The sequence below is a fragment of the Triturus cristatus genome, unplaced genomic scaffold (assembly GCF_964204655.1).
Source record: "Triturus cristatus unplaced genomic scaffold, aTriCri1.1 SCAFFOLD_216, whole genome shotgun sequence".
Taxonomy (NCBI): Eukaryota; Metazoa; Chordata; class Amphibia; order Caudata; family Salamandridae; genus Triturus; species Triturus cristatus.
In genome coordinates, this window is record NW_028187679.1 from 1,114,338 (window position 1) to 1,141,689 (window position 27,352).

General features: G+C 45.4%; 1 protein-coding gene across 1 annotated transcript in view; it reads left to right on the plus strand.

The window, feature by feature from the left end:
- The window catches only part of LOC146770973 (CD5 antigen-like), a 407,700-nt gene that overhangs the window by 341,204 nt on the left and 39,144 nt on the right, over window positions 1–27,352 (plus strand). Inside the window, exon 4 of the mRNA XM_085640383.1 lies at window positions 17,625–17,657. Within this exon, the coding sequence (XP_085496509.1) occupies window positions 17,625–17,657 (33 nt within the window). The remainder of the gene's footprint in view (window positions 1–17,624; window positions 17,658–27,352) is intronic.

Below are 27,352 nucleotides of genomic sequence, written 5' to 3' on the forward strand. Positions count from 1 at the left end.
TGATGGTCGGAGCAACAGGGAAGATGAATAGAAGGATAAGTGACAGAACAGACAGACAGGAGTGAGCAGAAAGGAGAGAGTTGGGAAGGTTGGGATTTTATTTAACTGGGTTAATAGTTTTAAGGTGTTTTTTTCATTTCATTGTTTTGATTTATTTTATTTAAAATAATGTTTATATAATGATGAGGAAGCTGTCTGTTTTTATCTACCTACCTCTATTTCTTGGTGTTTTCTAGGCCCGTATCGGAACTTTAATTACGCTGGAGTAATTGGAGTAATTTCTGTACACCAGCTCACGTAATTTGGAGGATAAATCCTGCCATGAGAGCACATTTATTGAGCATGAGTGGGTGATTGCGCTCGCTACTTACATTCTGCTTCATTCAGTAAATTCCACGCAGAAAATGCTTCTTCACATCCATTTTGTGTTAATAAAATAGTGCTAAAACATGGATTAAGTTAGGGGAAAATCCGAATCTTAAAGCACATTTGGTGAGTGGCTGCTCACGCTCACTGTTCATGTTCTGAATTATGCACACCCGTTGTTTTTAGGTCTGGCGAGATGTAATGATATGGGGTATTTTCTGTAAGGGGCATTAAGCCCCGCCCCTCTTTTTCATTGGCCGGCGTCACCGTTTATGCTAAATGGTGGCCAGCCATTGGAAAAGAGCTCCTGGTGACGTATTCGCTCGGCTTTTTCACCCGTCCCATTTGGACAGCCTCGCCTGCTTTGCGTTCGTCGCAAAAGGTTTCTTATCTTTATGGGGAAATGTGTTTCAAACACATGGCCCCATAAGGACGAGAAAGCTTTCGCGATGGAGGAAAGTGAAAGCGGAGCACGCTTGTTGCAATTATTACCCGTTACACCCGCATGTATCCGATGTCCCGCTTTTGTTTTTCAGCACGCAGATTCCAGCGATATCTATGTTCCTTTCCGAAATCTTTAAACCTATCGGCCTCACCCGCCTGTCAGCAATGGTGTAGACATCATTCCTAAGCAGCCGAGAATCAACTTTCTTTCCTCCCACATCCTTCAATACCTGAGTACGACTGCTTGTTCCCCTCCGTTCACACCACCTATCGTGAATATACGCTGACTTCAGCATACACACTTGGCTCTTCCTTGTTTCTTTAGCACACCCACAAAACTGGCGCCCCAAAAATGTGAAATCACCTCAAGTACAATTAGCCCCCGCGTTTGTGTGTACCTCGCTCTTTGCGCAAATGGCTAGATGGACACTGGACACACAAGACTAGTGCAGCGCCTCGTCTGGGGTAATAAGCGCTATATAAATGCAATGTAAACAACACATTGTTCTCGCTGAGGGTCCTGTTGGTTGGTTGTCCAGCTCACTTGTTTATTACCAGTGCTTGTTAGCACAAACTCACAACTTCACAACGCTGCCACTGAGTGTATTTTTAACAGAAACCTGGTAAGCGTATGGACAGTATTGGGTGGTGCCAGGCCGTGGCAGCTCACCTTCAGTTAGAACATTAACAGTGTAGGGGGCTTCTGTTCTTCTGGGTCAGCAGAGCCTGGGTTTTACAAAACAAATCGGTGCATGCAGGTAGTTCAATTTTCGCTGTTATAAGTAACTTTGGAGAAGAGATCTGGTGTCCTGCCAATACTGAGGCCTGCAGATCCTGCTTAGCGCCATCTTAGAGGCAGATCTCCGCAGCAGGTGCACGAATCCCCTGAGCTGCCGTGCACCGTTGCTCCTGGTGATGTGAGCTGGGTGGAGGGCAGGCGAGAGTTCAGCACGGGGTTCTCTTACGCATGACAGGGAGTTTGATTTCAAAAGGGGGTGGCAGGTAACAAGTTTGGGCAAGCGGGCAGGCTGGCACACCGGCACCTCCTGCCGTGCATGGTTGGACTTGTGAAAAGCAGTGTGCACAGCTCCAAAGGGCACGGCAGAGAGCATGGGGGTGTGGGCAGCCTCACCCCTCCCTTCTGCTGCAGCCTCCCTTCAAAGACAATGCTGGTTCGTGACTCCCAACTCAGGGGGGCATGGAGAGTCCATGACTCCCACCAGGAGGGGTGTCCCGCAGCCGGACAGGCCCCTCTCGACTCTGCCCTCCCCACATTCAGAAGTGCCGGAGCGCACACGGCTGGGAGAAAATAGTGCTAGTGGTGTAACCTGTGTTCACTTCCCTGAAGTGCCCGGGTCCGCTTCCTTGTAAATGGAAAATCAGAAATGGGCACATGGAAATATTAAAGTGTGAATGGGCATTGTAACAGTCTAGTTGTTGGGAGATCGCACGACCCCAGGAAGCACACACACACAGTGTATCACTCTCTGGCCAGGCGTGGCCAGAGAGACTATAAATAAAAGGGCGGAGGTTGCCTGGGACTTCCGGCCCAGACCTGTACATCAGTTGTGGTGTCCAATTATTTATGCTACCCTTCCTCACCACATGGCCTGGTAGTAGCGAGGCCCACATGCCTGAGCCAAAGCACACCCCGCTCATGCAGAGCCTCACACTGGCGACGAGGGTGGGCCCCACCCGTGTCAGCACGTCCCCGTGAGCTGGAGGCTCACTTGGAGGAAGATCGGCTGCATCGGCGATCGCTTACCCTGGTGGTGCCGGAGCCGATCCTCGGCCTACCTGGTTTGCTGTCCTGGGACCCGGCAACTGTCAACACGGAGCTCGAGCGCGGCTGCGCATGCTGAGAGCAACCCCGTGCTCCGTCGGCAACAGGTGGCGCGAGTCACGAGCAGATTGGCCCAGCGGCTGCAAGCCGGTGAGGAGCGACACTGCCACGTGCACTGCATCCCGCTCATGCGTGCAGCTTCGCAGCTTGGGACTGATGCTCCCTGCTTCGTGCATCCCGCGTGTGGCCTCACCGTCTACAGCACGGTAGAGCGCTTCCCTGTGAAAGATTGAGGAAGTCATCAAGCATTGGCACAAGCAAGACACATGTCTTTTCCCAAGATGAGGGGCCCTGGGCACATGAGAGGTAGCATCGTGTAGCGGTTCACCCCACCAGTATTGAGCAGCATGCCCACGCGGCAGCCCAACACATCGGGTCTCGCCTCTCCCGCGGCGAAGAGCGCCCCACTGCGCTGCTACAGGTCTGTTCAAGGCGCTGGACCTAGCGGGACGTGCTGGTGAACAGCTACCATGGTGGATCAGGCGGCAGGCACGAGCAGACAACCAGTGGCCCCTGCGCCTCTAGTGATGCCTACGCACACCCAAGTAAGCGCCCTGCCACCGTTCAGCGAGTTGATCGACCCTGCGACAGCGTCCCCAAGGTGGAAGGTATGGCTGGGTCACTAAAACTAAAAAGGTCATTGTTACTACATTTTGCAGGGGATGAAATTTACAAACTGTTTACACATTTACCGAACACTGGGCTAGCAACAGACTATGACGCTGCGGTTAGGGCGCTAAACGCGCATTTTGATCCTCAGCTAAACCCTGATTATGAGAGGTTCAAATTGCGACAGACATGGCAGCGGGAAGGGGAGTCGATGGACGCCTTCCATGTCCGCCTTCGAGAATTGGCTAGCACATGTACGGAGGATGACCCAATGAAGAAAGCCCGGGCTCAGCTAATCCAGGGGTGTTGCAATAAAACCTTACGAACTCAGATACTCCGCCAACCTCGCATTGCATTAGAAGATATACTTATCCTAGCCGGATCACACGAGCTATCTGATGTTCGCGCGTCTGCGATGGAGGCGGCCCTTCACACTGCCGCAGAACGGACTGTCACTGTCAAGACAGAGAGAGCTGATGCACTCCGCACAATGCCGCGCGGAGCTCGGGGGAGGAGGCCCACCAGAACATTACGGAGATCACAGTGCAGATACTGTGGGAAGGAAGAACACCCCCAAGAGAGCTGTCCGGCGAGGGGGAAAACATGCACCAAATGTGGCACTCCTAACCATTTTGCAAGCGTATGCAGAGGAGGAACATGGCCGAGAGGCTTGTCAGGAAGGAAGGCGCCGTACAGGCAAGTGAAGCAGTTGTCACTAGATGAACCGGCGCAAGCGCCATCACAAAGCTCCGGATCGGGGCATCTACGGTACATGGAAAATTCCTCGTCCGAGGAAGAAGAAGAGTGCCATTTTGTGTCGTTTGTGAATGACCTAAAAAGACGGCGTCGCCCGCAACCAACATGTGAAGTCACGATCGCAGGAACACAGGTCACCGCCCTAATAGACACAGGGGCCTCCGTGAATGTCATGGGGTCTCAGCACTACAGGGCACTCAAGTCAAAACCCCAGCTAAGGCCGTCTATAGTAAAAATCCTTACGTATGGGAGCCAGGTGCCGCTCCCACTGAAAGGGAAAATAACAGTGACTGTGCAGTCAGAAGACCGAGAAGTCACTACCACATTCCATGTGGTAGACAAAGAGGCTGACATCTTGCTCGGGAGCCACACGGCAGAAGATCTTTCTTTAGTCACTTTCGCCAACGCCGTGAAGACAACACAAACAGAAGACATCTTGACACAGTTCCCACAACTGTTTCCAGGATTAGGCACGTTCAAAAGGCCTCCCGTCAAGCTACACATTGACACGGCTGTAAAGCCAATAGCCCTACGTCACAGGAGAATACCTTTCCACTTGCGTCCACTAGTCGAGCAAGAACTGGCCAAGCTCGAACAACAAGGGGTAATAGAGAAGGTGTCAGGTCCGATCCCGTGGGTGTCACCAATGGTGATCGCAGAGAAACCTCGCCAACCAGGGAAGATCCGCATATGCATTGATATGAGGATGCCAAACCAAGCCATCAAGAGGGAACGACATTTGACACCCACAGTCGATGATATCCTAGCCGATCTGAACGGCGCACAATGGTTTTCTAAGCTAGACTTGAATGCTGGATACCATCAGCTGAACCTGGATAAGGACAGCAGGTATATAACTACCTTCTCAACACACCTAGGCCTAAGGAGGTACCGGCGGTTGAACTTTGGCATATCCTCCGCCACGTAAATATTTCAAAACGCAGTGAAGGAAGTACTAACAGGGCTGCAAGGAGTCATGAATGTAAGTGACGACATTCTAATACACTCGGCCACACTGGAGGAACACCACCGCCGACTAAAGGCAACACTGAAACGGTTGGCCGAACATGGGGTGACACTGCATAAAGAGAAGTGCAGTTCTTTCAGCAGTCCATTGAGTTTTTCGGCTACGTGTTTGGTTCAGAGGGAGTAAAGGTAGACCCGAAAAAGTCGGAAGCAATCCAGCTAGCGCCAGCACCAAACACCGCCTCCGAAGTACGGAGTTTTATGGGCATGGCCACATACTGTGGGAGGTTTATCCCGAATCTAGTGACAATAACCGAACCTCTGCGTCAGCTAACGAAGAAAGACGCCGGGTGGCAATGGACCAGGAAAGAAGAGGAGGCCTTCCAGAAATTCAAGACAGCTTTGCTGGCCAGCACGACGATGGCGTACTTCGACACAAATCGGCAGACAGAATTGATTGTGGATGCCAGTCCGGTGGGACTGGGTGCAGTGCTGACCCAAGAGACGGAACCAGGAACCTGGGTACCGCTGGCGTTCGCCAGCAAAGCACTCACCGCAACTGAAGCCAGGTACTCACAAATTGAGCGAGAAGCTCTCGCCATCAAGTGGTCATGCAACCACTTCCACTTATACATCAGTGGGCACCCGTTCCGAGTGGTGACAGACCACCAACCACTTCTACCTCTGTTCCGAAGGACGGCCCCACATCCCCCACCGTGGATTGAAAGGTGGGCGATACAACTGCAACAGTACCAAATGGAACTGGCTTATTGCCCGGGCGCTAAAAACCCAGCTGATTTCCTGTCTCGCCACCCGAGTCAACAGGAAGGTGCGGATGCAACACAAGAACGGAAAACCGAAGAGTTTGTAAATATGGTGTCCCAGTGGGCGTGTCCTCAGGCAGTTTCCTGTGAAGAAGTTATCGCACACATGGCTTCAGACATGGTCCTCAAAAGGACGGTAGACACCATAATGACAGGAACATGGGATGGTTTTCTCCACAACGTCCAGGGCTGGAATGAAACAGAAAGAACACGTCTCGGGAAAATATGGAGAGTGCGAGACGAGCTCAGTACAACAGAGAGTGGCATCCTACTACGGGGTTCAAAGATAGTCATCCCACAGAGCCTAAAAGACAGAATCACCATCCTGGCACATGAAGGTCACCAAGGCTCAGGTAGAATGAAGTCCCGGTTGCAGGAAAAGCTGTGGTTCCCCGGGCTAGAGGAAGCCGTGGACCGGACAGTCAGAAACTGTTGAGCATGCCAATTGACTGAAAATGCTGAAGCACCGGCCCCCATAATCACTGAGGACCCTGCACCTGCACCCTGGGCGAGGGTGAGTCTAGACTTTGGGAGCTTCCCGGACGGGAGAATCACCGCAGTGCTAGTGGACAGCTACTCGAAGTACCCATGTGTGGAAATACTACCATCCACAGCGTTCAACCATCTAGACCCAGCTCTCCTGAAAATATTTGCACTATTTGGGCTGCCCCAATCCATCAAAACTGATAACGGACCCCCCTTCCAGGGGAGTGAGTTCAAGGAATTCCTAGCGAGGCTTGGAATAAAACACCACCGCATAACCCCCCAATGGCCTCAAGCTAACGGTGAGGCAGAGCGGTTTATGCGAACCATAAATAAAATCCTGCGCATAGCTGTAGCGGAACAAGCGGATCCAGACATCGAACTTCAGAAGTTCCTGCGCGAATATCGCAGCACGCCACACTGCACGACTCAGAGGACCTCTTGGTCGCTAATGCTGGCCTCGGCGAGACAGTTTTCCGGTGTCCGACAGCTGGGAGCCAGAGCCGTATGACGCGTCAGTGACTCAGCGCCGAAGAACCATGACCAACGTCAGAGCTAGCCAACGGAGAGGAGCGAAGAGCCGGACTCTGAGGCCAGGGTGCAGGGTTCTGATAAGAAACCGAAGACAAGGAGGAAAGTTCCAAACACCCTATGAAGAAGGGTCATGGCTGGTGCAGGAGGTCAGAGGCACAGCAGTGACGGTGGAACGGAACGGAGAAGTGGTAACCAGAAACATCTCCTGGTTCAAGGAAGTCCGGAGACGGAACAAGATCACCTGAGGTCAGGAAGAGCCCCAAGTATCGACATGGCCGTCAATGATTCAAGTATCAGTTGCCCTGAAGATCCACAACCAAGTTCCCAGCACACAAGGGGAGCAGAGGAGACTAACTCGCCAGAGTCAACAGGCGAATCAGGAACTGTTAGCCCGACCAGGGGAATGGGCACAGTGTGACACAGATACAGCCTGCGTCCCAATCCACAACCGAACAGCCAGCTCACAGAATTCGCGTGGAGTACGCAGATAGGCCGGAAAAGAAAAGAACTGATTTGGGATGGGATGTAACGGTCTAGTTGTTGGGAGATCGCACGACCCCCAGGAAACACACACACACAGTGTATCACTCTCTGGCCAGGCGTGGCCAGAGAGACTATAAATAAAAGGGCGGAGGTTGCCTGGGACTTCAGGCCCAGACCTGTACATCGGTTGTGGTGTCCAATTATTTATGCTACTCTTCCTCACCACATGGCCTGGTAGTAGCGAGGCCCACATGCCTGAGCCAAAGCACACCCCGCTCATGCAGAGCCTCACAGGCATCTGCTGGCCCTGCAGAGGGGCGGGGCTAACAGGTGGGGGAGGGTTGGTGTTGAAAGGAGGAGCATTCCAGGTGTAGAATTTCAGTTCTGCTTAGGGAACACTCCTCCAAATCTCAGCGGGTCTTGGGGTTCAGGAAAGTAACTCCTACAATGGCTTCATCAAATGTCCCCCCAAAATGTTCTCACTGCAAATGAGCAGGCAATATACCTCAGTGGGTTTAGGCACTTGCTTCAGCGTTGTGTACATCCTGAAGATCAGTGCCCGTGACAGCCACCTCATTTCATCCTTATAAAGTCGATGAAAGGGGGAACATATCTTTAGTTAACTGTAGCATCAGGCTGAACTCTAGCAGTGTGACCAGTACACCCAGTCCAGATGTCTTCTGCCAGGGCTGATATTTGTGGTACTAGTACAAGACACAACTACTACTTAGCGGGGTGGCGCTGGGACAGCTCAGGAGCGCTGTTAGGAGATATTATTGGTTTCACATTTTAACATTTTATAGAAAGTCCACCCATGTCCCACTGAACCGGGAGTGGGAACCATTCACGTCTTAGATCCTCGTCATTGTAAGCGCTTGACTTGTAATGATTTGAAGAAAGGTCCGTTCTCAGATTAAATAAACCCCCACATTAAAATGCTGTAATAATATATGTTGTTTGATGCCTTTGTTAAAGTTGTTAAAGTATCATTGCCTACTTTCAATATAGCGCTTACTGTGGCGGCCTAGGGCTTCAAAGCAGTGGCCATAATAGCTGATGGTATACACCACCCAGACACTACTAGCGGTTTGATTTCCTCTTCAAAGCGCTAAGTGCTGCACGGATTTTTCACTGTTGGAATCTGACACTACTAGTCTCTAAGAGTTCCTATAGCAGTGCGTTCACCCACTGAGCTATCAACAGAGTTTGCAGAAGGCGCGATTTGTGTCTCCTGTGCCCTCGGGACATTCACTGGGCTGGTGAATACTCTATTAATATTACATGTGTGTCAGGCGGGTCACATGGCATATCTGATGACAAGCAGCACAACAGCACAACGCTCTTTTCACAGAGTTCACAAACTGAAGCGTGTGTTTGGTGCACTGTCAGTTTAAAATAAACTTTAAAGACAAGAGCCTACTCCCTGGAGAATTGGGGCATTTTATGTTTTTAATGATGTGTCTCTTCACGTCCTTGCTAAGCACGGATGTCAGGGACAGTATCTCGCAGAGTGTATACGAAATCTGGTTATTCACTGCTGTGACATGGCAACAGTGAGAAACAAAGTGACCTGATTGCTCCATGGAGCAGAGCTCAGGGAGAGGGGGAGGGAGGGCCCAAAGGGGGGTAAGAGAGGGTGGCAAAGGGCCGGATTTGTTTTTTATGTTTAAATCAGGGCGGAGAGGCCATGTTATGTATGGCTCGCCCTAGTATTCCTCTGTCCTGAAGGATCAGTTCAAAACAAGGGCCGATGACTTTGAGGGGCCATGCATAACATAACAAGCATTGAAAATGCAATAGGTTTCGCCTTTGATTAAGTTAAAGCCATTTGCTTTGCCGATGGTGTTGTAGAGCAAACCAAATGGCTTTAACTTAATAAAAGGCGAGACCTATTGCATTTTTAAAGCTTGTTCTTCTAGATGCCTGGGCCCCAGATCACACTCACTTTGGACTGGGCATCTGAACAGTTTATGGCCCTTGTCAGACCCGACTCTCTGCCACGAGAGTAGTAGGTAGGGATACCACTCATCAAGCGCAAAATCCTGGCCTTAAAAGTGACAGGTCTGGCCGCAAACTGCTAGTCGCAAAAATGACAGGAGCTTTGGGATGTGTGAATTACATCCTGCCAGCTGCCACCCTATTTCAGGTTGACGGGGGCAGCTCTGGGCTGGGTTTTTTCACTCGTCCTCCCCCCAGCTCAGGCCTGTTACCCTTTACCACTTTCCCACCTACATGCCCGAGCCTTCACAGGCCATGGGCTGAGGCCTCAGGCCTGCTCCACAGCTGTTCAACCACCAGCTGTCTGCAACCCCCCAGTTTTAAACATGCCCAGACATTTCCCTCCTACATGCACGCACTTTTCTGCGCACTTTTAAACATATACACACAGACCTCGGTTTTTTTGCAACCAGACCTGTCACTTTTGGGACTAGCCCTACATGTCACCCCTTTTAAAACCATAGTTATTGCGGCCAGCAGTTTGCGGCCAGACCTGTCACTTTTAAGGCCAGGATTTTGTGCCAGACCTGTCATTTTTGCGACTAGCAGTTTGCGGCCAGACCTGTCACTTTTAAGGCCAGGATTTTGCGCTTGATGAGTGGTATCCCTACCTACTACTTACGAGGCCTCACCTCACTCCGCTCCTCCTCTCTCCCTCTCCATCTACTCTCAATCTGCTCCCACCAAATCCTTCACACCTTCGCTTGGACTTGTGCTTTGCACTCTGTCTTTTCTGCCTTTTCTGCTGTATTGTGCTTGGCGTCTCTGAAATGGGTTTTCTATGCCCTTTTGTCTTTTGTGCTTTGGCTCTTGTGCTCTTTTGTGCTTTTTCTGCTTTGGTGCCCGTTTGTATTTTGTGCCTTTTGTCTTTTGTGCCCATTTCATAGCCCAGCCCAGTCTTCTGTGTTCTTTCCTAGTCATTTTGTGCCTGTATTTGTGCCAGTTATTGTTGCATTGACTTGTTGCTTTTTCTGCTTTCGCTCCTCTTGTCTCTCCCACTTCTCCCTTTGCCTCAGGAACTACCCCCACCTCCTCCCTCCCTCGCTTTTCCTGGATCCATCCTCCGCCCTCTCCTACCTGTTCTCCCCATGCCTTCTCCCACTATGGTTTTCCACCCATCTGTAGCTTGAACCTTATGCTCCTCCCTCTCCTAGGACATACTTAATGGTGGCCACTGTGCACCCCATTGAGCAGGTGCCTGGGCCCCAGTTTCCACTTACCTTGGACTGGTCCTCTAACCAATTAAAGGCCCTCTTCGGAACCAGCCATCTCCCTCACTGTGCTCCTCCTTCGTCCTTCTCCATCATCTCTCATTCTTCTCTCTCCTCTAACTCACTCATTCACACTCTCGCTTTGACCTGTGTTTTATACTCTGCTTGGTGTCTGTCCATGTCTATCACCTGTGCTCGTTTCTCATTTGTGTTTGCCTCTTGTGCTCTTTTTTTGCTTTTTCTGCTAGTTTGTCCTTTGTGTCAGTTTGTCTTTTGTGCCCATTTCATTGCCCATCCCAGACTTCTGTACCCATTTTTGCCCTTTCCTAGCCTTTTTGTGCTCATATTTGTTCCCGATTTTGTTGTCTTGGGTTGTTGCTTTTTCTGCTTTTGCTCCTTTTGTCTCTCTCATTTTTCTTTTATCTTTGGAGACTCCTCCCTCGTACCCCTTTTCTTACCTGTTCTCCTGTGTGCATTTTCTTACTGCAGTTTTCCACCCCTCTTTAACCCCTCCCCGCAAGCTCCTCCCCCACCCGAGACCTACTTAATGGTGCTGCTGCATGACCTCATTGAGCCTTCACCCAGCTCCACTTACCTGGTCCTTCTACCAGTCAAAGACCCTACTCAGAATAGGCCGTCTGCTGCAAAGCCCTCGGATTTACTCATAAAAGCCTCATTCACATTACCGGACACAAACTCGACCCGATCTTCACAGCCCGCAGCAAGATTTCCTTCAGCCACATCACTCCACTCAAAGTACACTTCTACACCAAAGCAAACCAAAACCGGTCAGAAACTTCAGTTGCAACTGGAACAAGATAACAGAAGCAACCTTGATCCAACCGCCTATCCTCACAAGCAACCTATAGAACTACCTATCCACTTTCCACAACTGGACCTCCGACTGCGCCAACACATTTGTTCCAATGAAGAAGATCAGGCATACAAGAATTCACATTCAAGCATGCTGATACAAGGAATACCTGAGACTTCAATGATCTTTGCAAATGACTATGAAGAAGATGGAACACCAGAAGACAGAACCTCTAGTGACACCCACAAATCCGCACTCAGAAGATACCTCTCCCAGATCAAAGAGGCCAAGAAAGCTGCCCTTGTGCTCATGCTAGAATCCTGGTCCAACTCTGGCAAAGAGCTCTTCAACTTCATCAAATTATTCATCAATCCAACAGCTGCCTCCAATATCATCATTCCCTCACAGGTCATCTGCAACGACCTTTCTGACTTTTCCCCAATAAAATATTTAAGATCAACACCGACTTTGCATTCCCAACCTACCATGATAGACATCAATACTGCAAACCAGCTCACAAAAAGGAGCACCCACATTCTGGAGCCCTCTTACCACAGATGACACTGCCAGAATGATACAGACCACCCACTCAGGGTTCACTACAGACCCTGCCCTCACCACATGTACATCTTGGGAAGCACACTGATCAGCACTAACCTTACCACCATCATCAACTCCTCCATCCTCAATGGAAACTTCCTAGATAACTGGAAACATGCTGATGTCTTTGCCCAACCAGAAAGATCTCAGCAACCACAGACCCATCTAGCTCCTTTCTTTCCTGGCCAAAGTATTGGAGAAAGAGTTCAGCAAGCAACTCTCTGCCCACATTGAACAGCACCACCTCCTCAACTCCACCCAGTCATGGTTCCACAGGAACCACAGCACAGAAACTGCCCTCCTCGGAGCAATAAATGACATCCTGTCCATCATGTTCAGAGGGGAAACCATCGCTCTCAGCCTGTTTGACCTCTCAGTGACCTTCAAACCCATCTCCATTGGCAATCTCATTGCCAGAATCCAGGACTCAAGAATTCAAGGGACCGCCCTGTGCTGGATTGCCTCCTTCCTCTCCAACAGGACTCAACGAGTCAGACTCTCCACTTTCACCTCTAAACATGAGAAGCTTCTCTGTGGAGCCGCCAAGGACTCTTCCATCAACGTATTTCTGTTTAATGTGTACATGGCACCCCTAGCCCACAATATCAGAGCCCACAGCATCAACACAGACTCCTACAACATCGACACTCAACTCCTACTCTCTGTAACTGACACAAACAACACCACTAGGACCAATTTCACCTTCTGCATGTTCACCGTGGCCAACTGGATGCAAAAGAACTTCCTTAAACTCAACACGGACAAAATGGAGATCCTGATCTTCAGAAACAAGGGATCATCATGGGACTCCTCTTGATGGCCACCCGACTTAGGTTCCACGTCTACCTTCACAGACTATGCCTGAAACTTTGTCATCAACCTCGACAACAACCTCCCAATAAAAAAACATGTCAATGCTCTGATCGCATCCTGCTGCCTCATCCTCAGAATGCTTCACAAGATTTTCAAAGGACTCCCCATGCACAGAAGGCGTATTGTCACATAGGCCCTCATAAACAATAGACTCCACTACGACAACTCTAACTACGTCAGCATCTCCAAGAAGGTCACATCAAGATTCCGTACCATCCAAAACACCGCCACCAGACCCCTCATACATCCATGCCTACAAAGTCTTCCACAACACTTGACCACAACCGACTTCAACTCTACCAATCTTCCAGACAGCTAAGTTCCATATCTTTTTTCCTCTTACAAGTCCCATGCATCTGCATAAGCAAGCCAGGCCAGCACGCCTTCTCCTTCATCACTGCCAAGAACTGGAACTAACTTCCTCAGCACACCAGGACGGCTACTGCGCTTGCCAATTCCTGCAAGAAACTGAAGACCTGGCTGTACAATTAGGAGCTCTAAATACCATCACAGGGAATAAGCTACAAATCCACATAACATACCATAACATAAACTCGATAAAAATACAACAGTTCAACAGTAAGCACCCCCAAAAGACAAAACAACTGAACTGTACAATTTAACAATGCATAAGTAAGGTAGGGAGATATCTAAGGTAAATAATGAAGGGGAAATAGCCACATTTAATTAGTGGTAGAAAGAGGAAGAGAGAAGGGTATAAGAGAGAAAGGTTGAACATCCCCTCAACTTTATACAATAACATTTGTCTGAGGAAGTTGTTGAACTAACCAGGGATCGATTTCAAACTGTAATTCTGCCATCTTTTCAATCCCAGTCATAGCCATCGCCCATTGGGTAGGAGAATAGAAAGTTTTGAAAATTGAACAGAGTCACTAGAGGGTGCAACTTTCTTATCCTACAGGAGGAAAGTGTTATTGTGAAGTGCATCGTGGAAAGCAGACCAGGGCATCTTTAAGCATCTACCACTGTTGTGATCACTCAGAATATGGTAGTAGCTGACACTTCTAAGGATGTCAAAATGAAACCGGAGATCAAGGTCACTAAATTGGTCAATATTTATATGATACACCTCAAATTCTATATGCAGCTGCAAAAGCCCAATAGATACAAGACTTTGAACGCTCTCAATAAACTGCTGATGGTGGGTAGTTGCCTGTGACCCCCAGAAGACACTTCTCTTGGCCAATGCAAGTTAATTTCACGTGTGCATGCAGCTGGGTCACTGGATTTATTGTAAAAATCTCTGAACATGAACATGCCAAATTTGAGACCCTTGCAGGTGCACCTTTATAAGACCGGTGTATGACATCCTGTAGAAGTGCACACTTTTACTGCAGTAAGTACAATTACCAATGAACTAAGTAAATACATAAAGAAATCATTGAATAAATCAGTAGAGAAAGAAAGAAAGAAAGAAAGACATTGAGCTTTTTTGCAAAGTTCAAAATCCAAAGCAGCAGACTGGTTTCCTGCATGCAGCGGCACTAGAACTTCAGGGTTGGATATAATGATTCCTGATCACCATCCTTTAATTGTTGGGTTGTAGGGACCCATTGATTAGCAGCGATTCTGCCAGGCAATCAACACTCAGCTGGGCTTAGTGTTTTTTTGTGACAGTGAAGAAACTAAATTATGTGGTTATAAATATTGTTCTGACTCCAAAAGTTAGGCTTGTTCCAGCGTTACTCAGAATATTTTCAAGAATTGCATTGATAAAGATTTGTAGCTGGTACCTCACGGTGTTGGTAGATTCTGGAGCCAAAGTGTATGTTTCTCTTAACACGTTAACTGCTGATGCATTTTTTTGGCTATTTGTCATAATGCGCTCTTAGGCATTCATAACTTATTTCCACATAAGCTTTCTATGCCAAACTTGTGTCCGTTTTTCTCGACATAATGGGGATTCTGAAGAACCAAGGGTTTTTGGATTCACCTAGAGGGCTTTTCAGGATAGCTTTGTTCACCTTCCTTGTGAGAGATTAGGGCTCCAATGTTGCCAGCACTGACCTTTCTACCTGCTGCAATCAATAGGACTTCTTCTTGTACACTACTTATTGCCGGTGTTGCCTAGGATTCTTCATTGCAAGCAAGTTGAAGCCTCTCCTTGGCACTTCCTAGACACTCTGGCACTAAGAAACTGATCAGCAGCCCTAACTAGCTTCAGAGAACATGGACCACAACAAACACAGGAGCAAACCTGCAAACCCAATATTCAAGATGTGCCCCCTAATCATTAGGTTGTGTATACCATTTTGCTACCTAATCAGTCGATGGAACCTCTTTATCAGTCGTAAGAACCTCTTTATTACAGTATCTGCACAAAATCCTCGGATCTGAAAAGATTGTCTTTCGGCATCTCTGATTCCTGCAGGTTCTTCCAGGGGCTTTCCTCAGACCTTTGGATTATGACATCTTTAATATTTGAGTCCTATGTGAGGAGCCCCAGGTTTAAGGTAAATATTACACATGTAGGTAACCGCTCCCCCACCACCGCTCGAGTGTTCTCAGTCTTCAACATGCAAGGTGTGAGGAAGTAACCCCTCCCCCACTACCGTCTTATCATATATCAAATGCTGCAACACATTAATTGTTTTTCTTCCAAAGGTATAGATACTTTTTTCAGACAGTAGCTCAAATATTGTTCAACCAACAGACACTGAGAAAAACTATGCTACAATGAAACAACCGCATGTGTCCCTCTCCTTGATAGAAGGCTTTTCACAGACACAGCGTTTATTCTCCTCAAACTCTCGGCAGCCTTTGACACAATATCCCACCACACACTGATCGAAAGACTCCACCACATCGGCATCCAAGGGAACGCGTTTAGATAGATCACTTCACTCCTCACAGGAAGTACCGAAAAGCTCCACCTCCCAAATTTCACCTCTGAATTCAAGGAGATCACCTGTGGTGTCCCCCAGGGCTCATCCCTTAGCCCCACGCTTTTTAACACAAATATGACCCCTCTGGCCAACATCATCAGAAACAACTTCCACAGATGCATGACAAACGTCACTGACTGAATGAAGAACAACTGACTGCAGCTGAACACAGACAAGATGAAAGTACTGATATTTGGCATCAGCAGCTACACATCAAATGACTCCTGGTGGCCATCAGATCTAGGACCCGCACCCTCTCACTCCGATCATGCCAGAAACCTCTGAATCATCATTTACAACAAGCTCACCATGAAATCACAGATCAACACCATCTCCTCCACCTCTGCACTGTGTGCATGCTACATAAGATCTTCAAGTGGCTACCCCTACACATGAGTCACAATGTGACACAAGCCCTCATCACCAGCTGACAGGACTACGGCAATGTCCTCTACTAAGGTATCGCCACACACCTCCTACAGAGACTTCCAACTTTACAGAACGCTGCAACCAGACTCATCCTTGGCCTTCCCTGATAAATCCACATCCCACCCTAACCCAGGCAACTCCACAGGCTCCTCATCCAGAAGATATGCCAATTCAAGCTGCTGACCCACTCACACTAGGCTCCACACAACCTACATTACCCACCACCTGAATGTCCACCAATGGTCGAGTAGACTATGCTCCGCCTCCCTTTCACTTGTCCATACTACCCACATCTACCTGAGCAGAAGTGAAGGACGCTCCTTCTTCCACATCCCAGCAAAGACCTGGAACAGTCAACCCACACACCTCTGGACCATCACCTCACCTCTGGAATTCTCAATGGCCCTCAAGACCTGGCTGTTCGAATAACCTGCAAGCGCCTGGATACCTTATTGGGTGATTAGCCACACTTTATACATCCAGAGTGATTGATTGACAGTCTGTTGCGTGATAGATAAGACGTTCCTTGCAGCTACACTTGCGTATCTTGCTTCTAAATCAATATTTCTAGTTTTGTATGCACTACACGGAGCACATTATTGATCAGACAGGACATTTAAAGGCTTACAGAGGAAGCCAGTTCACCTCAACAGGCTTTCTTTGTATATAGACTGAGCCAGGTTTATTAATGGATTACGTTGTCCTTGCGTCACACAAGGTGATGCAAGGGCAACACCATCCATAGATCAGATTTGCCAAGCCATGCAAGTCCACCCTGTATGGACCTCTGTGGCTTTGTAAATCTTAAGTAAGACAAGGTAGTGCAAATTGCTGTCTGCATGATTCTGTAATGGGAGGGCATAAAATATTAACCAATAATAGTAGACATCGGAAAGCCTCAGAATTCTATGCCTTCCCAGGGGAGAAGCTACAAGAAATATCTTTACTTCTACTCGTTATTTTCTCTTTCTGAGTGGGCAGCATTCTGCAGCACACTTAGAAAAAGGAAAACAACTCTGACAAGTGTTTCTGTGCAGGAAAGTGTACCTTCCAAAACAAAAACAATTCTGCCTGTAACCCAGGCACCCTTGCACCATGGTGTAAGGGTGTTTGTGTTGGCACTAGGCAGCAGTGTGTGCACAAGCTTCGGCAGAGAACAGGAATGCGTCATATCTTGATAGAGATGGTGCCTTCCTGCTCTCTTCCTTCCATGCAGTGAAGCAAGATGTCTTGGTGCGTTGTGTTGCATTAACACATGGTAAATCAGGGCCTGAGACTCCGGAACAAGCACCTTTTGATCCTTAAACATGCTCGTTTGGTGAAGAGATCCAGGGAACGTCTCAGCACAGACTGTATCAATTCTCCTCTACACACTCTGAGACTTTTGCTGATATAGTCTGCATTTGTACACATTTATTGTTCAAACATCTATTTCTATTTAAAGCAAGGATTAATGATTTTATCTTCATTTGTTTCTCTTTATAGAGAAGAGGAAACTTCAACCACAGATGTACAAAGGTAAATTCATTTTCAACAATATATGCAGACATTTACACATGTTTTGCCATAGGATATATTTTGATTAATGTTTGTGCATTTTTCTAAAATAGCTTATCACAGTTTTGCTCATACTACTGACCATACTGATAAGTGTTTAGCTCTTTACCTTGTGTCCCTACCGACACACCCTTAGCACGTGGCCATGATTGTGAATGAACGGTGGTGTAATCGCTTCTACTAGATTTGGAATATCTGCTTTTCAGCTCCATCAGAAAGCTGACGAGCAGTTAGGAACCAAGGGCCACATATATTAATAGATTGCTTTGGCCTTGCATCAAGCAAGCTAACATAAGGTTCAACAAGCCACGCATGCCCACCTCGTGTGGCCCTGCATTGCTTGGTGGTTCTGGAGTAACACAACGTAGGGCAAGTCGCGGCCCAGAGGTACACTGCCCTGAGAAGGCATTCAATGGGTGGAGCGAGGGTGTTACCACACATCTACCAATGGATTCTGAAGCATTTCCAGATTTACCAACACGGTTGCCAAATATCTTTATATTTTCTCCTCGTTGTTTCCTCTGCTGCACACATAGAAAGAGGAAAATGACTCAGAGGTCTGTTTTTGGGCAGGAAGGAGTCCCTTCCTGACCAAAGCAATTCTACACGCAACGCAGGCACGCTTGCACCATGGTGCCAATGGTGCCTGTTTTGGTGTAAGGCAGCATTTTGTATGCCAGAGCAGGCAACGATTAGAAATGTGCCATATATTTACAGATACGGCTCATTCCTGCCCTCTTCTTTACATGCAACGTGGCGCTGTAAGGTGTTTTGCTGGATTTCGTTGTGTGAGATAATGATAAAGCAGGGCCCGTATATCAATTCTTCATAGAACAGGTTATAGGTGTTCGCAAACATTGTTCGACTGTCCCACAACAGAAACCATTGGCACAGTTCTCCATAGATCGCTCACCTTGTGTGGCTTTGCCTGGCTTGATAAATCTAGAGTAATGCAACGGAGCAGAAATCGCTGCGTTGTGATTCTCTGACTTGGGAAGACTTTGCATTGATGAAGCGTGGGTGTTCCCATGCATCGACCCCTGGATTTTGGTGCATTTCTAGATTTACCATTACTGGTAAACCTGGCAATGCAGCAAAACCCTACGTCTCCCCAGGTGGGATATAATGAGGGGAAACATCTTTGTTTCTCCTTCTTACTTCCTCTTCACTTGTGTGCTGCACCAAAGGCTAAAGTAAAGAAAATGCCTACTTTCTAAAAGTTTCAAAAACAAAAATAAACTAACCGTCATTTTTTAATTGCTGTTAACATTTTCTAACAGACTAGGACCTTTCAACAAATCATATGGTCTGAAGTATTTACTTAATTGTTAATTTCGTTTTTTTCAAGAATATAACTCATGCATTTCTTTGAGTCAGAACAAGGGTAACATATCATTGGCATATTCAATTTACCGATATGTCCCTAGTAAAGTGCACTATATGTGCCCAGGGCTTGTACAATAAATGCTACCAGTTGGCCTGCAGCTCTGATTACACAACCCACTGCAGCAGCCCTTCAAACATGTCTTAGGCCTGCCATTGCAGAGCCTGTGGGTGCAGTTTAAACTGGCATGCTGACCTTGAAGGATAAGCCCCTAGCCAGGCCCAACATTTCCTTTTTTATTACATATAATTCATCCATAGGGTAGGTTCTGGAAAGCCCCAATGGCAGAGTGCAGTGTATTTAAAAAGCTGGACTGATAGTTTTAAGTTGTAGAAGTTCTGGTAGTGAAAAACACTTAAACCTATTTTCACTACGGCATTTCTCTCCCACAGGTTGACATTAGGATTGCCTTATTTCATTTCACAAGTGTAATTTCTAATTGAGAGGAGATAAGACCCCAAAGTCTGGTTTCTCTTTTTTTAAAGCTTTATATAGCGCAAACCCGACCCATTCATTTTTGGTAAGCACAGGAATATTAATTGTTTTGCCCAGAATCACAGGATGTTGAGCCGAGACTAGACCTGGTTCACCAACTCCAAAGTTGGTAGCTCTAGCTGTTACGCCACATTGTCTCTTGAATCACAATTTAAAATCACAACTTATGGTAAAGTTGCATTTTAAATTTCAATTCTGAAAATGCCACTTTTAGAAAGTTGTCATAAATATAGGGGTTTGGCCCAAGACAGCTAGAAAGGGCCTAACAAGATTCAAATACAAAAATAAACTAACTGTCACTTTTTAATTGCTGTTAACATTTTCTAACAGACTAGGACCACTCAACAAATCATATGATCTGAAACATATATTTACTTGTTCATTTAGTTTTTCTCAAGATTATAACTCATGCATTTTTTTGAGTCAGAACAAGGGTAAAGCCTTATGTTTCCCGACATTAAACATACACTAGGGTTCACATATCAAACATGAAAAAATGACAGTTGTACAAAAAACATGAATTACAAACATTGGCCCAGTCATGTTATTCTAAACGAGCAGCACCCTTGGAGCTGATTTTACAAATAAATTCCTCATCAAGATCACGGTGCTGCTAAATCACAAGGGAATATTACTGAGCCTAGTAGATACTAGACATTTGATACAATTTCCTACGATAGACAAAATTAATTAACTACATTTTCCCAGTGGTCAATAATGCCGACGCGTTTCGAGTCCCATTTTTATTGTTGGGATTCTCTTCAGGGCTTAGACTGGATACAATCTAAAAGGAAAATTGAAAAATTTATCAATTTCTAACCTCTCCTAAGATTAAATAACATATGTACAATTAGAATTCAGGTACCTGTTTGTGTGTTTTCTTTCTTTCATGTAAGAACAATGTCTTAGTTCCAGAGAGATCCAAGGTCTCTCTGTCTGTAATGCAAATCAAACATTCATGAGTTTACACTTCATTTGAAGAGCATGGACTAGCGATTGTATTGTGTCAGCCAAACAACTTACTTTGTGAATGCTTCGGATACTAAACTGGTTAATGGTGGATTCTTGTGACAAGTAGTTGGAGCATTTTAATTGTCTTTTCACTGGTAAGCACAACCTTAACATGGAGTTCTGGAAACAATGAAACAAATTGTTCTCAATCTAGTGAAATGATAGAACACTCTTCATCCGTCTATGGTTCCACTCGCTTACTGACTTTCTTCAAGGAGCACTTGTCTTCACTCGTTTCTGATCTTGGCTTCTAATAGTTTTTGCAATTACCGCCAGTTCTCGGGTAGTTTTGTACTCATGCAGGTGATATTGCATTCTGGGTTTTTGAGTCCATAGACTGCGAATACACCTATCAACAATGTCTTTTTTAAGGAGCAGCGCTAGGTTCTGCCTACTTCTGCAATCTCATTCAGGCCGTTAACGGTACTATTGAATCTTGCTATTAAATAAGCTTCTTTTCGCAATAGCATTGCTTCTGTGTCACCTTTTCTGGGGTTCGATTTGATGACGCATAGGACAGTTCATTTGAAATCTTTCTCACTGTGATTTTTTTCAGTAAAATGGTTCACCATTGGGGCAGTCTTTACTTAGTTTTTGATTCTGCAGCGGTGTTGTACAATCCGTTGTTTAAACTCTTTATTTGTCTCGCCCAAATACATTTTGTCACAAGGGCAGATTATGGCATAAACCAAGTTTTTGGTTTTGCAATTAGAGAAATGTTTCCGGAACCATTTTAAATTGTAGTGTGAAAATTCCGTTCCTTGCTGTGTCGCACACCGAACAGTTTCCACATTTATGATGGCCTACGCTGGGTTTAAGGTTCCATTGTGACCGCAGGTTCTGTTGTTTTTTCGTGGATGAAGCAGTCTCAGCCCGTACAACGTGCTGACCAATGCTGGTATTCTTCTTCACGGCAAACAATGGTGGTTGTAGTTGGTATTCCAGATTCCACATGAGGTGCCAGTTCTTTTCGTCTGTAAACATTCCCTTGGAGTGCACCATGCGCGTTTCATTGTGTATTTCAATAATTTTTTAGGGTAACCTTGGTCTCTCAACTGGTCGCAAAAGGCATTGGTGTGTATTTCAAAGTCTTCTTTACGGAATCAATTCCTTCTGGTCCTTAATAGTTGTCTTTAAGGTTCCTGGGGTGGGAACTCCTGTAGTGCAGAATAGTATTTTTGTCTGTCGGTTTCTTGTGTGAAGTCGGTATTAGTGAAAAATGGTTCAGTTTTACTTCCACATCAAGGAAGGTTACACTGCTTTTACTTTTTTTAAGGAAAAATTGGATATTGGGATAATTTTGTCTATCGTAGGAAACTGTATCAAATGTCTAGTATCTACTAGGCTCAGTAATATTCCCTTGTGGTTTAGCAGCACCATGATCTTGATGAGGAATTTATTTGTAAAATCAGCTCCAAGGGTGCTGCTCGTTTAGAATAACAAGACTGGGCCAATGTTTGTAATTCATGTTTTTTGTACAACTGTCATGTTTTCATGTTTGATATGTGAACTATAGTGTATGTTTAATGTCGGGAAACATAAGGCTTTACCCTTGTTCTGACTCAAAAAAATGCATGAGTTATATTCTTGACAAAAACTAAATGAACAAGTAAATATATATTTCAGACCATATCATTTGTTGAATGGTCTGGTCTTGGGCCGAACCCCTATATTTATGACAACTTTCTAAAAGTGGCATTTTCAGAATTGAAATTTAAAATGCAACTTTACCATAAGTTGTGATTTTGAAATTGTGATTCAAGAGACAACGTGGCATAACAGCCAGAGCTACCAACTTTGGAGTTGGGGAACCAGGTGTCGTCTCGGCTCAACATACTGTGATTCTGGGCAAAACAATTAATATCCCTGTGCTTACCAAAAATGAATGTGTCCTTGTGTAACGTAACGGGTGCTCATGTAAATCACTCGAATACCTTAGGGTCGGGTTTGCGCTATAAAAAAGCTTAAAAAAAAGAGACAACAGACTTTGGGGTCTTATCTCTTCTCAATTAGGAATTACACTTGTAAAATGAAATAAGGCAATCCTTATGTCAACCTGTGGGAGAGAAAGGCCATGCATAGTGAAAATAAGTTTAAGTGTTTTTCACCACCAGTACTTCTAACACTTAAAACTATCAGTCCAGCTTTTTAAATACACTGCACTCTGCCAATGGGGCTTTCCAGAACCTACCCTATGGGTGAATTATATGTAATAAAAAGGAACGTTTTGGCCTGGGCAGGGGGTTATCCTGCAAGGTCCGCATGCCAGTTTAAACTGCACACACAGGCTCTGCAATGGCAGGCCTAAGACATGTTTGAAGGGCTGCTGCAGTGGGTAGTATAATCAGTGCTGCAGGCCAACTGGTAGCATTTATTGTACAAGCCCTGGGCACATGTAGTGCACTTTACTGGGGACTTATATGTAAATTAAATATGACAATTGTGTATAGGATAATGTTACCATGTTTTAGGGAAAGAGCTTAAGCAATTTAGCACTGGTTAGCAGTGGTAAAGTGCACAGAGTCCTAACTCCAGCAAAAATGAAGTCAGCAGCAAAAACAGGAGCTCTGAAGGCAGACATTTAGGGGAAATCATGCCAAGGACTCCAGGTCTAACAAGCACATTTTGTCTAATTGTACCGCAGAGAAATTGTATCAACATTTGGTGGATTATATGTTGTATTCTCCCAGAGTGCTAGGGAAGGCAGCTGACAGGTGGGGTAGAACCAGGGTGGAAAGATGCCTATGGTGGGAGTGACCACAAGAAGGGTGCTCAGACCTACCAGCAGGGGAAGGGGGCGAGCAACAACAGCGATAAAAAGAAGGGGTTTCTAATGGCCCCCAACATTCGTCTCAGGCGAGGGCCCCCAGAACTCTTCCCTGTCTAATGGTAGTGATCCAGCGGCGTACCAACAACAGATACTCCAATACCATATACTCACCTGGGCCCATAAACACACTTACAATTGAGTAAACCGCTGGAGTCAAAGTTTATGACTTTCACAATTCATAATTAGCTATTCCTTATTCCTAACTAACCTTTCACTGATCAAAAAGTTCTTTCCTCTGGTCGATGGACCATTAGTTAAACTAGTTGATGGTGAAAATTTACACTGACTCTATCTTATTCATTTAAACTAAATAACCACTGACTTGGGAAATTTTAAAACCTTTATCTAAAGTAAATTCATGTGAACCGTCTCAAATACACAGTGCAATCACCATCATTCTTAGGAGACAATATTTCAATGAATTAATCATCAGACTCATACTTTGGACTCACACAACGATAAATGCACAGAAAGGGAGAGGACAGAGAGAAAATAACATCTGCGAATAACGTGAAAATATAATTACCAAGAATGGTGTGAAGACCAACTCCCTGGCCAAAGGGCTGGTAAGGGTCCCCCGGGAAAGATCAGGTGACAAAGACTTCAGGACAGGACTTAGGACAGGATAGATGACCTCTCTAATGCCGACGGTTGCATAGCACCCCTCTCTGACACTCTCTTCCTCCTCGAGATTCTTCCGTAATCTTTTTATCTAACTCAATTAAATTAGGATAGAAGGTTCTGCATTCAGCTTCTTCATCAGCATCTCACAGCGTCTCTCCCAGCATCAGCATCTCCTGCTCACAAACAGCATCTCGTGCTCAGCATATATTCATCTCTTGTGCTCACTAACTAACTAAAGCTATCTCAATGATACCTTTCGTTCTTCATGTACCACCCACTAAAGTTTCAAAATCATAAACATTTTAAATCTAATTGGTCAGGCAAGGGGGAGAAGATCATCACACCATGCTTACAAGGGTGAAGATCATCACACCATGCTTACAAGGGGGGAAGATCATCACACCATGCTTACAAGGGGGAAGATCATCACACCATGCTTACAAGGGGGAAGATCATCACACCATGCTTACAAGGGGGGAAGATCATCACACCATGCTTACAAGGGGGGAAGATCATCACACCATGCTTACAAGGGGGGAAGATCATCACACCATGCTTACAAGGGGGAAGATCATCACACCATGCTTACAAGGGGGGAAGATCATCACACCATGCTTACAAGGGGGAAGATCATCACACCATGCTTACAAGGGGGAAGATCATCACACCATGCTTACAAGGGGGAAGATCATCACACCATGCTTACAAGGGGGGAAGATCATCACACCATGCTTACAAGGGGGGAAGATCATCACACCATGCTTACAAGGGGGAAGATCATCACACCATGCTTACAAGGGGGAAGATCATCACACCATGCTTACAAGGGGGGAAGATCATCACACCATGCTTACAAGGGGGGACGATCATCACACCATGCTTACAAGGGGGACGATCATCACACCATGCTTACAAGGGGGGAAGATCATCACACCATGCTTACAAGGGGGGAAGATCATCACACCATGCTTACAAGGGGGGAAGATCATCACACCATGCTTACAAGGGGGGACGATCATCACACCATGCTTACAAGGGGGACGATCATCACACCATGCTTACATATCACTTTATTCCATTAGACCATTGTTCACAAACCCATCCCCTTAATTGTTATTCATGCTTTATTTTCCCGCCCGCATTCACATTTCATCTGCAACATTTGTTAAAAATCTAACATGTAGGTCCATTCGGTTGAACTTTTCACCGTCCTTTCTCAGGCTGAGACAATTTACGACCTTGACTGTTATTCAAACTCTGTGTCATCCTTCCGGGTTCACTCTCAGTAGTCATGCGCAGTCATCACATGGCTCAGCCTATTTCAGTTATGCACGAGAGGCCCAAATGCGCACTAGTGACAAAGTCAGAAAAACAAATGTTACTTTAAAAAATAAATGGTTTCACTGTATACCACCCATCTCTACTCTATTTCACTTTATTTATTAATACCTTACCCGCATTAGCATTAGTAAAATAGCTTGTGTTTGCTTCAGCTAAGCAGGTGCCTTGCACGCGAGTCTTTAAGAATCCATTTTTGTGCCTTCTGCTCATGCGCAAGAATTTCCCTCCAAGCATTATTTCGTCACATTGCGTAGATGCAGTTGATGCATGCGCGGTAAAGATTTCCTCGTTAAAAGCAGTTTAGTCCTTCGTTCGTGTTATTAGTGTTAACAAACTCATAGGCAAGATTCACTAACCCGCGTGTTCATCTGGTGCGCATTAGTTTTACACAAAACGTAATTAATAACATGTTGGTGAGTTAAACAAGGGGATTGCTTAGGAGCAAGTCTCTTTTCTACGAGTCCTTGCTCTATCAAACCCATTGATAACCAAATGCCAACTTTCAATATTTCTCATTCTCAGTCTCCTCCTTTTTCTTTCTCAATTTCATCTTTATTTTCTAAATCTTTAATCTTTTTGTATATCCTTCCATTCATTTCCTCCATCTGCATCTCCTCATATTCCCTCTTTCTTTTCTTTCCTTTTCCATTCACTTCATATTTTCCCCCTTTGTTTCTACAACACTTGCACCAAATCATTATTACTAAAACTATCAACATTATGCTAACTACTAGAAGAATTATTTGACCTAAAATACTTTTCCCTGAATCAGAAAACCAAGTCGCTATTGAAGATATACTTTTTGTTTGTCTTTCCCATACACTGTCAGCCTTCAGTGGTTTCAAATTTGCATGAAGTTTTGAAATATTCTTAATACAGCCCCTAATTTCCTTACTTTTGTCAGGAATGTAAGTGCAACAATTTTGAAATTTCAGCATTCCAAAGACTCCGCCCTCTTTTGCTAATAAAATATCAAGCGCAAGTTGATTTTGTAAAACTACAGACCTAATTGCAACCATCTCTGCATTTATGATGAAGAAACCCCCAGCAGTATCAGTCGAGAGACGATTAACTACTGTTGACAATTGACAAATTCTTTGTCAATTCAGAATGACTCCCACTGAAGGTATCAATGCACCAAATATGTCTCCTACTATTTCTAAAAAAACTAGCTCTCTTTCTCTATGTTAGTCCATTAGTGTTTTAATTGTTTCCAGTGATTCTTTTTACATGGTAAATTTTCGGAAATACAATCCCAAAATAGCAGCTTCCATACCACCGTGCAGGCAACTTATAGTAAGCATTATTCCCACACACGTAGTAAACCCCAGGAAATACTGGATCGGTTCCCCCTTTTAGTCCCCAACCTCCTAAAATTAGGAAGTTATGTTCACAATCACTGGAACCAATAAATACGTTATTATAATCTCTTTAATCTATGGAGGCAGGTTTTCCCTTTCTTCACAAAGTCTAGGGACATCGCAGCATGAGCTTTACCAATTGCATAAATTACCTCTTTCTCAGCCCATGGTTGTACATGGGTTTTCTGTTCAGCAGCTTTCATTTGGGAAATCCTGTCTCCTTTTCTCAACTAAATTCATAAACACTTTCTCTTCTTCACGCAATGTATATGTTAAATTATTCTTGTGTGCCTTAACTATATCTATTGACTTCATTGTTAAGAAAAAGTCACCCATGAACTGTGCATCCTGACTACTATGTACTGGATTCATATTCTTTCTAATAGGAAGCTTTGAAAATACTACATCTAAGTTTGAGTAATAATACAGAATGTTTCCCATTGCATAAAACAGACTGGCTAAAATGCTTCATGATATACCATATGTTAATGGTAAGTGGTGATCTGTAACTCCTTCTGATACTGACGCTGGAAATTTGATACAGACATAACACTCACTAATCTCCATTGTATCTACGTACTGAAATAACAATTTTGTGAAAACAGTTAAA